Source organism: Amphimedon queenslandica, unplaced genomic scaffold, assembly GCF_000090795.2.
Source record: "Amphimedon queenslandica unplaced genomic scaffold, v1.1 AMPQUscaffold_12223, whole genome shotgun sequence".
Classification (NCBI taxonomy): Eukaryota; Metazoa; Porifera; class Demospongiae; order Haplosclerida; family Niphatidae; genus Amphimedon; species Amphimedon queenslandica.
Genome location: NW_003547538.1, coordinates 2944 through 14164, shown reverse-complemented (window position 1 = coordinate 14164; position 11221 = coordinate 2944). Strand labels below are relative to the sequence as shown.

The following is an 11221-nucleotide window of genomic DNA, read 5'->3' as shown; positions in this document are numbered from 1 at the left end:
GGGTATAACGGTATCAGTAGTTGATGCTATATTAAAAACCTTGAAAACTTAAATATATACCTTCTATATCTAAAAGTAATACCTCGGTATATAGAAATATAGGTATACCTCACAGCCCTACTTTATATTGCATAGAGACTGAATTGATTCTGATAAAAATGGATTTTTTATACATTTTGAAATTATTTTAAAAACCTGCCGAAAGATAAAAGACCTTGTACTATAGTGCATGCATTGTCCTTGACCAAATTTTTGTCAAAATTGAAAAGGAGAGATTTCTCCTTTTTGTAATTTTTTGATATTATGTACATGTTCTTATGTTATGTAGAAAGTTTGAGCTGAATGTGATCAATTTTAAACTTTTTTAAATTTTAAAGTTGCTCCAAAACTGGGTAAAAGTCCCTGTACTATAGCACACGGTCTCGGGCCAAATTTTTACCAAAATTGAAAAAGAGAGAATGCCCCATTTTTATATTTTTTTCTGATACACACACATGTCCTTATGTTGTGTGGAAAGTTTGAGCTGATTCAGATCAAATTTGGATTTTTTATGAATTTTTAAAGTTGCTAAAAAAAGCATCCTAAAATCCCTGTACTATCATAATTCTCCATTCTAAAGTACATATTATGTGTAAGCTACTGATACTATCTCTTTCTTCAGGTCATTAATCATTTAAACGGTAGATTTGATTCTGAGATTAATGCTCTTCGTACCAGCTATCGTGACGTTCTCATAACAGATATCAGGAGGTTACTGGATAAATTAAATACATCTGTGAACTCTGCCCAGTCTGAATACGAAGCTACAATCAGCAGACTGACAGAAGAAGAGAGAAATTTAGGAGAACTTCAGGGAAAATTGCACACTCTGAGGTAAGGGGTCTGAATATTTCCCCCCATCATCTCAATAATCCTTGACCCCCTCTTTAGGAACTCTGTCCAGCTATTAAAGAGAGACCTGGATGATTTCAAAGAAGAGTATCTTGACAGTGTAGACTAGGGCGCGCCTGTTTGCGCGCTAAATAATTGAGTAGTATAGTTGTGTATGTGTTTTAAATTGAATGTCCTGATGGGTGGGCGTTAATGAATACCTTTTGTGTTTTGTCTGGTGCATAAAACGAGCTGTTATGTGGTTTCAGTGGATTGCGTGGGTGGCTGCTTGCATAAAATACAAGCCGAATTGCTTGCAGGCAAGCATTAATCTCTTCTAGTCAATTCTCTTCAACGTCTTTTGTTAGCTTGAATATTATAGCACTAGCAGCTCTTGTTAGTAATGGCAATGGTCATGGATTGCTCTGGACAGCAGCAGTTGCTTGGGCGGGATAGTTCAAGCTCTCCCGAGCCTTCAGCTGTACTAAGCGCTGGTGGGCTTTCTGCCAAGCTACAGCAGTCTCTATTCGCTCAGGTCAACATAGACTCGGACAGAAACGAGGACGTCAAGCCTCCTTATTCTTATGTTGCTCTGATTGCGATGGCGATTGCAAAGAGTCCAGACAAACGACTCACTTTAAGCGGGATTTACCAATTCATAATGGACCAGTTTCCTTACTACGCCAAGAACAAGAAGGGGTGGCAGAACTCCATAAGACACAACCTCTCCCTAAACGAGTGCTTTGTCAAAGTTCCTCGGGACGGTGGAGATAGAAAAGGCAATTACTGGACGCTCGACGAGTCCTGTGAAGAAATGTTCGAGAATGGCAACTTCAAAAGAAGAAAGCGAATGAAAAGGCCTCAAAAACCTCTCAGCACCGAGCCAAAGAAAGCAATTTACTTCACCACGGGCAATCCTGGTGCTGGCTGCTTTGCGGAGGACAATCAGCTAGGCGGGACGTCCCAGCAAGGCTACTGCCACCCGATGCCTCCCCAGCATCATCCGTATGCACCCCCGCCGGCCTATCCCTCGGGTACATCAATGCAGCACATGTATGGCCAATACGGTACCGGTGGAGCAGTCACACCGCCTTACCTCGGAGGCTACTCTCCCTCTCCACCTCAGCTGGACCTTTACGGTACACGCTCAAATTGTTTGCCGTCGTCCACGTCTTGCCATAACTCATATTCCTCGGCACCCCAAGGCTCTAATATTTATGCATCTGGTTCCGGTTGCTACCTCCCTGGTGCATCGCTTCCATCTTTCGGTTCTACGTATGGTGGATTTGGAAACTCTATGTCAAACCCATACCTACTGGATGGTAAAGTCATGTAATCAATTTACCAAGGACGCCCAATATAGATAGATTAAACATTATATAGACATATTATTCATTTCTCTCTCTCTCTCTCTCTCTGCTTCTCTCACTCATGGAACTAGCTGTTTCTTTTGGTAGCAAAGTCTTTAATATTTATATATCAATCATCATCAGGCATCATATTCTCCTCCTCTCTCTCTCTATCTGTTCAGTATCCTGCAGGCAAAATCATCACTTTCTATATCATTGACTCATTCCCCTTCTGTCTGGCTGTCTGGCCATTCTTTCTTTCCCTCTTTCATGAACAGCAGGTTTTCATTTTCAACTCAATCATTGTTTGTTTTTACTAAATAAAACATAACCCTCTCTCTCCCTCTCATTATATTATACTCATTCTTTTTCTGACAACAATTATCATTCATTATTATCACTATTGTCATTATTACTATTATTATTATTATTATTGAAAAGAAAAACCTTTAATTTAAAATTTGCTAGCACTTGTGAACAATGGACAAAAATCTATACATAAGCACTCCTCTAAACCATTGTCCATCAGTTAAAGCTGTTTATACAAAAGACTTGGCTGCTATCTCTTTACAGCTACCAATTATATTGTTAGCCAGTGGCAACACTCATTACTTCATTAAACAAGATCGTATCAGTTTGGCACAGGGGGCCAGGAAAAAGCAAATTTCAATTACACTCACAAATTTAATTGTCTTTGTCTTTACACAAACTTTACAAAAGCAATAATTGATGAATGAATAAAATCAAGAGTAGATACTCTTCATAAAATGAATGCAATCATTAAAATTGTCATCATTCATTGAAATATTATCAAATGGTTAGAGAGCCAAGTGGGTCTTTTGTGCCTCCTTTACTTTCTTTTTCCTTGTCTGACGAACCCTTTCTCTTCTCTTCTAATCTTCTCTCCTTTCTCTCCTTCTTTGCTAGCTCTTTCCTCTCCTTGTTACTGAGATGACGCTACAAAAAAAGAGAATGAACCAATAATAAAATAGCTTGTGCTATACTGCATAACTAAGTTTATATATGGCATGTTTTTGCAGGACACAAATTAAGGCAGACATAAACTAAATGACATGCAGGGCCACGAGTATAACAACAGACTCAAACATAGACAGACTTCAGGGTTCTCATTTTGCATGCACATCCTTCCTTTCCTTGCCCTAGTGCCAAACCTGTATTGGTGAGACATTGCATTGATGCGGCTTCGATGCTGCACCTAATGATCTCAATCCGGTATGCTGACATACTCTGCCGTCATCAGTCCCCATTCCTTCAGTAGTAGTATAAACAGACTCAATACTGGGGGATACTGTTACATCCACAGTGTGTTCATAAGCAGCTTCACCTGTACGGTATGAAACCCCACCGAGTGATGGTGTTGATACTGTGTAGTGGTGACAGAAATAACATCTGCTATATAACGTGACATAATGATTTATACTAACAGAAAAAACACTATTGAGTTAGGGTAGCATTAATGTAGAGAGGAGGTCTAAAAATATTACTGAGCTTTTATTACATGCAGCACTGTAATAATAATAATAATATAATAGTAATAATAATAATAGTAATGCTTTTAAATGATTAAGACATTTTCATTAAAAGATAATAGAGTAGCCCATGAACCAAGTAAAAGTATAATTTGCAAAAAAGTTCAAACTAGCTGGCATATATCTGATCCTTCATAAAACTATGATTATAATATTCTAAGTAGACTCAGAAGTAAAACAAGCTCAAAGCTATTATAGTCTCACACTGTATATGAAATGGATGGTCAACAAAGCATCAATAAATGTACTGGATTGTGGTAAGTTATACTGAATGTAAAAGGATTAGAAGAATAAACATACATGTACTACTGATTAGCAATATAAATTACAGATAACACTTATCAGTAAAGAGTTTCTATATATGCATAGCCTGACAATAGAGCAATGCGTGACCACAATGAAACGTCGTTAAATTTAAAAATAACTTTATAAATCGCTATAAACACTACGATAATAATTAGAATAATAATGATAACGACGATAATACTTTAATATAATTATATACCTGTTTGATCCGTGAGCTCCATTAGCTGTAAGAGTTCAATGGTCGCCAAGTGGGCATCGTAACAATTGTCACTAAGGACCTTCTCTGCCAACTGTCTATCCTGTGGTTACAACATGGTAACATACAAATACATATATCCATGATGGAGCTAATACAGTGTAACCTCTATGTAAAATGGACACTTCATTTGGGACAAGAAAGCTTGTCTAACATACAGAGATGCTGAAGTTATTTTATACAGTAATTGGTACACTAGGTGCTGTCCATTAAATGGAAGTGTACACTATAGAGAGTGTCCATTATAATATAAAGGCTATACACTAAGCAATTTAACATTGTATAAGCTCATGTAATGGCTATTACAAAAGTAATTGTGGTCATAATATTTTAAGAGACCCTTCATCTTCATGCACTTGTATACAATTTAATAGTACCATAAGCTTATGTAAAATTGTATTTTTGGTCATAGTGGTTTAAGAGACCCTTCATTCTCATGCACTTATGTGCTATTTGTCAGAGAGAGAGAGACTGCTTTATACCATACTAGATAAATACTCACACACAACAAACGAATGTCCACACTCTTTGTTATGCAACGAAATGCAACCAATTATGAAGTACGTACCCACAGGCACGTACTCACATGTACGCCTATAACAAAACTTTGCATGTACATCTATCTACCTATCTATGTATGTGTATATACAATAGCTTTTATTATTGCTATTAAGTACGTACAAAATTAAAAAGAGGGAGAATCATTTAGCGTTTCCAACAAAATATAAACAATTAAATAAAGACGCTCACCTGGCAACCAGTCGACGCCAAAACAAGCTCAAGTTCATCCTCGAAACCGGTTTCACTGGTTTGTCTAATTCCTTGGATTCCAATGGTCTCCTGTAAACTCAGAGTTGGTCCTGTTTGTTCTCCACTGGTGGACAGTGCCTGCATGAGGTAGTGACTAGTGTTACATGGTGGAATGAGCAGAGATCCCAGTGGGTCATGAATATCATTAGCCGGTCAGTGGGAACTGCATTCTCATTCATTGAACCACAAATATAATGATTAGCGTTAACAAATACATGTACATGTACATGTATATGTATGTATGTGTGCATTGATTATAATCATGGGAATTAAATAAATGCTGATTTCCGTTCTCATCGCATGAACCTTACAAGAAAGACTATACACTTTAGATGACATAACATCATTATTATTTTTTTTTTGATTAAAAATTAAAATCTATCTCGCATGACAAAACTCACTTGCTCAGTTTTGCTGCAATCTATTTCTGACTTTGATACCAATTCCTTTGAAATTGAAGCTGCACCTCCTGACGCCACTCGGTTCTTCTTTGTACCCTTGTAGTAACTAGCTCCGCCCTTTTCTCCTCCCTCCAGCTTGTGAACCGAGCAATAATGTTCCCCGTAAAGATAAGCAATTTGAAGTACAAGGGAGCTTGTCTCTAGAGATGGGGGATGAACCTCAAATCTTGGGGCGTTTGGTTGGTGGATCATGATGGAGCAGTTGAAATGCTTCGAGGCAGCAACGATGATGTCGTTGCCACAGAATGTTCCATCTTTGGAAAGATCCTCTACTAATAAAGAAAGAATAGATGTTTTAATGAAAGTTGCATCACCAGTCAGAATTTGTTCAGTTATCATTAATCTTTAATTTTTGACACATCAATGCTTAAAGATGATTTGTACATATCTCTATACCAGTAAGTATTTTAACTATAAATATTTCATATACAAAATTAGCTACAAGTATAGCTATAACTTATAGGCGATTAAACACGCCAGAGCCCAGAGATACTTAATTTTATACCTATAAACACCTCACTTGACCTCACATTAACTTTGTTACTCACTCACAATATTCTTCAAATGTGATATTGTCATCATCTACTTCCATAAATGGCTCAAATTGATCAGGATGTTCCCTCATGTACTGCACAAGTTCCTGTCTCAGTCTCGTGTGACTGTACCCACCCAAAACCCTCCCTCTTTCAGATTCAACTAACGATAGCTGATCACACAATGACCTGAATAAGCAATTCCTGTAGGATACACAAGCAAATTATTTTAACATACCAACTTCTTCCTCTCTCTTTCCTTTCTCTCCTTCTTATCCTCATACATGTACATGTATAGCTAGACAGTACAAATCATTCTACTATTATTGTGTATGTTCTCCCTAGCCGCCCACATATTTATACAGATAGGATAATTATTGTTTACTAGGAGGTTGTTAATTTGTATCACACACACACGTCTCACTGTAAACAAGACAATTAATAAATAAGTACATGTAAGCATGCATGCCTTGTAAGCAATCAAGGTACGCATAAAGATTTTAAATTGATGTGCAGCGAACTAGATCTATATATACATAATGCATATCAACCACACCCTCACAATCAAGATTGTACATAATTATTTTCTTTATACCCATCTCCTGGGACATCTTTAAGCTTAAGTCCTTGTACTCTAAGCTGCTCTGTCAAGCTCTTGTACTCCGGGTCTCCCTCTTTTATTGCTTGTCTCTCAGATCGCCTTCTTCTCTGTCTCCCGTGGGCTCCTTTTCTATTCCTCCCTTTATGTCTAGGCATTTTCTTTAACTTTGACCGCGCCTCTGGCCAGCTGTGTGCATGCAGCCATGAATGTAATTATAATGATAAATAATTGACCATTGTTTGCATAATCTATTGTTTATGCTCTTCTTTGCTAATTAGTAAAAGGTCTTTGGTGCACTTCATCAAATACTGGATCTCCTGGCCAGTCGGGTAGCCGTGACAACGCCACCTAACCCAGCCTTTGTTGTCAAGAAGAAAGGCATGGGAAACCATAGAGCTATGAATGTCTAATCTATTCTTAATTCCATAAAAGTTACCATAGTGACAAAGAAAGTGCTCCTGGCAAAAGAGAGAGAGAAATAGGAACATTTAATATGACATAATAGTATATAAGCTTAAAACATCATTATTAGCTTGAATAAATATACATGCACATGCATTTGGTAGATTATGTACACACACGTGGAACAAATTATTGAGGCAGTAGTATTGTCACTTTACTGGACTATACTATCTATGCTGCAATATGAATAAAAGGTATCAAGTTTCACTAAGTATGTCTGTGTATGTACTTGTGCACACTCTCTTGCCTTTGTTAGCATTCTTTATTATCCTCAAGTCTTTGTGCATGTATACGCACAAAAGCATCATAATGCATAATAGGATGCAACAGCCTCCATAAGTGTACAATATGTACATGTACATGATGCCTGTGTTTAATCTATCTTATTTACGTGTCGCCTGGCTTCTATTTGTTGTCTGAGATTTGCTTGCAAAAAGCGACGTAATAGTCTTAAAAATATTAACTCCAAAACGTTCACCTGCAAAGAAACGAAAATAAAACAACAACAACGATGATGACGATAATAATTACTTCATAAACTGGGATTGATCCACCAAAATTTTCGATAAAAGGTATCCTGTACCTTTCCGACATTTTCTAAAGGAGCAGAGAGTAACAGCACAAGCCACACCACATCACTGCACAACATAATTATACTTACCAGTCCATGCGCTTTCATGAATATTAGTATAAGAGCTGGAGTACCTCTCATATCAGTTGGAAGGATAATTTTGTCACCTTTTAAAGACTCAGTTTCCATATTTGGAAATAGCAGAGTTTCCTATAAAGCCTGTATATGAATATAATTAATTAATTAATGGTTAACTTTTAATGAGTATAAGCTGCCAGGTGCATTGAATCTCTTGCCCTCTGTATGTCTTAATTCTAAAAATGGACGAGTGCATCTTTAATTGCTATTCAATTAGTATTATATTGGTCTCGTCTGTTTGCCCTCACCGTTTAAATCTTTGACGTAGTTCCCTTCCTTTCCAATTTTTTTCATTCTAACTAGCAATAATAACAATAGTAATATTATTATAATTATTTATGATAGATTTACATGTTCTTTCTCCCTTCTCTCCTCTCTTCTTTGCTTTTGAAGAAAGCCAACCCTCTCGTCAAATAGAAAGGAGCAAACACTTTCTGCTTGTAACTGTAACTATACCCAAGACCATTAAAAAACCTACAAAAGATATACACCATTATTATTATTATTATTTTAATTAATGATTATTAATTGCTTGACCACGTGCAACCTTGTCTAAAAAGATGGCTTTTAGAGCAAAACGTCGTTCTAAACCTGTTCTCTCCCGCCAAAGAAAGCAAAGGTAAACCAGCAAGTTTACAGAGCCGTCTCTTATCCCAACTCTGTCTATACAGCAAAAGGAAGCGGGAAACAGGAGGCAGTGATAAGAACCTTGATCATGTTGACTCAAATCTTGATTTGTCTAGCGAGGAAGATAAAGAATTGCTTACAAGGTATGAGAGCTGATTATATTTGATATATGAAGTAGAATAAAGCAGAATGTGTGTGTGTGTGTGTGTGTGTGTGTGTGTGTATTAGAATAGTTGTCGAAATGTATAATTATGGGTGTGGTTAATGGTTAATCCAAAAACTCATTCATTTTATTATTTCTTTGCTTTCCTTCTCTTTTTAGTGAAAAAGAATTCCACAGCAAGCTAGGACGGCTTAGCGAAACAGACCCGGAATTTTATACGTTTTTGCAGAAAAACGATAAATCACTTTTTGAAGTTCTTTCAGATTCCGAGCCCAGCTCCAACGAAGAGAGCGGAATTGATGATTCTCAGGACTCAGACGACAATCAAGACTCGGACAACATGGTAAATACATTTGTACGTTACATGTACATGTTTTAGTGGCGGGAAGTTGGCAGGTGCTAAGCGAGCTGACTACATTTGCTAAGTTTCGGTCCATGCATCGTTATTGTTCATCAATTAGTTATTATTGGATTATGGTAATTGTCTTAACCATTGTAATTGCTTAACGTAGTACTTTTATGTAATAAAAATGTTTGATTATTCAATTTGCTGGCAGTGTTTGTCTTTTTGGTTTACCTCAAAATGCATGCACACACGCATGCATGCACGTTTACAATTACTGAGTTAAACCCTAACATATTGAGTGATATTAATATTTAGTTGTATGTCAGTTCTATTTGCATATACTGTGTAGAAGGAATTTGGCGAATTGCTAAATTTTGGTGATTGGTGAATTTTAATTTGTCGAATTTGTGGTCATGTGCCATTGAGCATGCGTATAATGGCTCAAAATTGCGGATTTTTATTTTGGCGAATGGCTATCAAAATGCAAAAATTAACTACCTCTGAAATTTCCTTCTATACGGTACATGTACAGTACATGTACATGTATGCATCAATTGATATAACAATAGTTGAGAAATATTGAAGTAGCATAGTGGAGTTTAGTCTTACAGTCAAACCTGCTATTGTGGACAGTCTAAAATAAGGACACCTCTATAATCAGGACAGGTAGTATCAGTCCCAATACAATAGTAATGTGTATTAATCAACCTCTGAAATAAGGACAGGTTCATAATTAGGAGCTAGGGTATTATTGGGCCCCAAGGTGTCCGGAATAGACAGGTTTGACTGTAGTTGATAAGGGTATGCAAAAGATTGATTGTGGCATTCATGCACATGATGACATGTATGAATATATTTTAAGGATTTTTGTGTGAGTTTTTGTTCTCCCATTCTTATAGGTGACAATCCAGTTTATTTTGTTCTACTTTATCTTCACTTTTATTAATATGTTTGTTGTTAAATATCTGAATGTGTTCATGTACACATACACATCTACATATACAAACTACTTCATACAAAAACCTTTTGTTGACTGATACATATCCATTAGCCTCTCCCCTCCCTCCCTCTCTCTCTCTCTCTCCTCACACACACACAAATTAATAATTAAAATGGAATTGTTGCTATTTTTATTGTTGCATCTACAGAAAGTGGTTATGATTACAGCAAGTGTTCCATAGTCATATCAATTTTATACACTCAATACATTCCATTGTACACTGTAATACTCACAGCCTCTCGTTGATGTGTTTTCCAACTCTGTCCCGTGTTGTTGCTGTTGATGTTTTTAGCAAGCACTTCTTGAGTAATTGCTAAGTGTCAGTGTTTTGCAAATGTTTTTATTTCTCTCTTTCTCCCTTACTCTTTTCTCCTTCCTTTCTCTTTCTATTTTAACCTTCCATTACTATCATTTCTTTGTTTCTGCCATTATTACTTAGTCATGTGAATTTCAATTGCTGTATGTATAACCAATGAGCCCCTCACTGTGTGTGTGTGTGTGGTTTAATAAAGCACATACTGAACACTTTGATTGTGTATTGAATTAATACTGGCTATATATTGACAGCTGGTGGCTAGTCATTCATTCCAGAGGAGAGCCAAAGGGACCAAGTCTAGTCACCTTCCCTCTCCTCTCCAACCTCCTCTCCTCTTAATCGTTTTCTCAGACAATCGGCGTAGACGACCTTCTTCTAAGATTCAGCGAAACCTTACACACTGTGGGAGAGATGGGGCATTGTGAGTAAACGAGAATCCAATAGTTTCCAAGCCATGGTTTGCCTAAATTGCATTTGTTCTACCCTCACTCACGCTCAACTTGCTAGGTATCTAATTAAGAGTCTAATTCTGCCAGCCGACGGCGTGTATTACGTGCATAGCATTGTATTAAGGACACGTGTTACATAATGTATGCCCTCAGACGCTATATAGAGCCTGTATTAACCGCCAGACTGTACAGACTGCTCAGACGATATAAGTGAGTGTCTCAGTCCTTGCCCCAAGCCTGTTTGTAAACTCTGTTACGCATCCCTTTAGCTACTATACACTTGTACGACCCTAGGTTGGCTTTTCTTAATTACATACATGTCCTGCCTTGTACCACCGACAAGACAAGGAATCCTTTAAAGCCCTTAGCTTTATTCTGTCTCACTCGTCGGACCTCAAAGTGAATACATGTGG

The 11221-nt window shown here is 37.2% G+C and overlaps 5 protein-coding genes across 8 annotated transcripts in view; 3 read left to right on the top strand and 2 right to left on the bottom strand.

Annotated features, from left to right (window-relative positions):
• The window catches only part of LOC100633865 (mitofusin-2-like), a gene marked incomplete at its 5' end in the record, with an annotated part of 3768 nt that extends 2768 nt beyond the window's left edge, over positions 1-1000 (top strand). The window contains 2 exons of the mRNA XM_020004408.1: positions 685-873; positions 931-1000. Coding sequence (XP_019859967.1) covers positions 685-873; positions 931-1000 — 259 coding nt within the window. The remainder of the gene's footprint in view (positions 1-684; positions 874-930) is intronic.
• LOC105314945 (forkhead box protein I1-like) lies at positions 641-2670 on the top strand. The gene is made up of 2 exons (XM_011409391.2): positions 641-873; positions 931-2670. The coding sequence occupies exon 2, from the start codon at positions 1274-1276 to the stop codon at positions 2204-2206; it is 933 nt and encodes a 310-aa protein (XP_011407693.1). The 5' UTR covers positions 641-873; positions 931-1273; the 3' UTR covers positions 2207-2670.
• Positions 2671-2834: 164 nt separating this feature from the next.
• On the bottom strand, positions 2835-8526 carry LOC109580107 (OTU domain-containing protein 3-like). Of its 4 annotated transcripts, XM_020004411.1 has the most exons (14): positions 8455-8526; positions 8259-8381; positions 8156-8202; positions 8025-8083; positions 7860-7979; positions 7730-7795; positions 7590-7676; positions 6731-7194; positions 6155-6339; positions 5543-5874; positions 5082-5219; positions 4275-4374; positions 3392-3603; positions 2835-3176 (listed from the first exon to the last, which is right to left on the bottom strand). In XM_020004411.1, exons 8-14 carry the CDS (start codon positions 6889-6891, stop codon positions 3030-3032), a joined length of 1275 nt encoding a protein of 424 aa, XP_019859970.1. In that variant the 5' UTR covers positions 6892-7194; positions 7590-7676; positions 7730-7795; positions 7860-7979; positions 8025-8083; positions 8156-8202; positions 8259-8381; positions 8455-8526; the 3' UTR covers positions 2835-3029. The 4 variants fall into 4 exon arrangements, with proteins under 4 accessions (XP_019859970.1, XP_019859969.1, XP_019859968.1 ...); XM_020004410.1 differs by lacking the exon at positions 8455-8526 and having other exon boundaries at positions 8156-8206; positions 8259-8438; XM_020004409.1 differs by lacking the exon at positions 8455-8526 and having other exon boundaries at positions 8259-8438.
• Positions 6985-7958, bottom strand: LOC100633737 (uncharacterized). The gene is made up of 4 exons (XM_020004406.1): positions 7860-7958; positions 7730-7795; positions 7590-7676; positions 6985-7194 (listed from the first exon to the last, which is right to left on the bottom strand). Exons 1-4 carry the CDS (start codon positions 7956-7958, stop codon positions 6985-6987), a joined length of 462 nt encoding a protein of 153 aa, XP_019859965.1.
• LOC109588228 (nucleolar complex protein 2 homolog) overlaps positions 8444-11221 on the top strand; it is a gene marked incomplete at its 3' end in the record, with an annotated part of 4279 nt that continues 1501 nt past the window's right edge. Inside the window, exons 1-3 of the mRNA XM_020004405.1 lie at positions 8444-8526; positions 8579-8677; positions 8857-9040. Of these exons, the coding sequence (XP_019859964.1) occupies positions 8468-8526; positions 8579-8677; positions 8857-9040 (342 nt within the window). The remainder of the gene's footprint in view (positions 8527-8578; positions 8678-8856; positions 9041-11221) is intronic.

Excerpts from the sequence above, each read along its gene's own strand:
- LOC105314945 (XM_011409391.2), top strand. The coding sequence starts at position 1,274 with ATGGCAATGGTCATGGATTGCTCTGGACAGCAGCAGTTGCTTGGGCGG.
- LOC109580107 (XM_020004411.1), bottom strand. The coding sequence starts at position 6,891 with ATGCCTAGACATAAAGGGAGGAATAGAAAAGGAGCCCACGGGAGACAG. Across the intron at positions 3,604-4,274 it reads GGAGCTCACGGATCAAACAG|TATCAACACCATCACTCGGT; the intron begins GTATATAATTAT and ends ACCACTACACAG. Across the intron at positions 3,177-3,391 it reads GCAATGTCTCACCAATACAG|CGTCATCTCAGTAACAAGGA; the intron begins GTTTGGCACTAG and ends CTTTTTTTGTAG.
- LOC100633737 (XM_020004406.1), bottom strand. The coding sequence starts at position 7,958 with ATGGAAACTGAGTCTTTAAAAGGTGACAAAATTATCCTTCCAACTGAT. Across the intron at positions 7,677-7,729 it reads GATCAATCCCAGTTTATGAA|GTGAACGTTTTGGAGTTAAT; the intron begins GTAATTATTATC and ends GTTTCTTTGCAG. Across the intron at positions 7,195-7,589 it reads AAATAGAAGCCAGGCGACAC|GAGCACTTTCTTTGTCACTA; the intron begins GTAAATAAGATA and ends CTCTTTTGCCAG.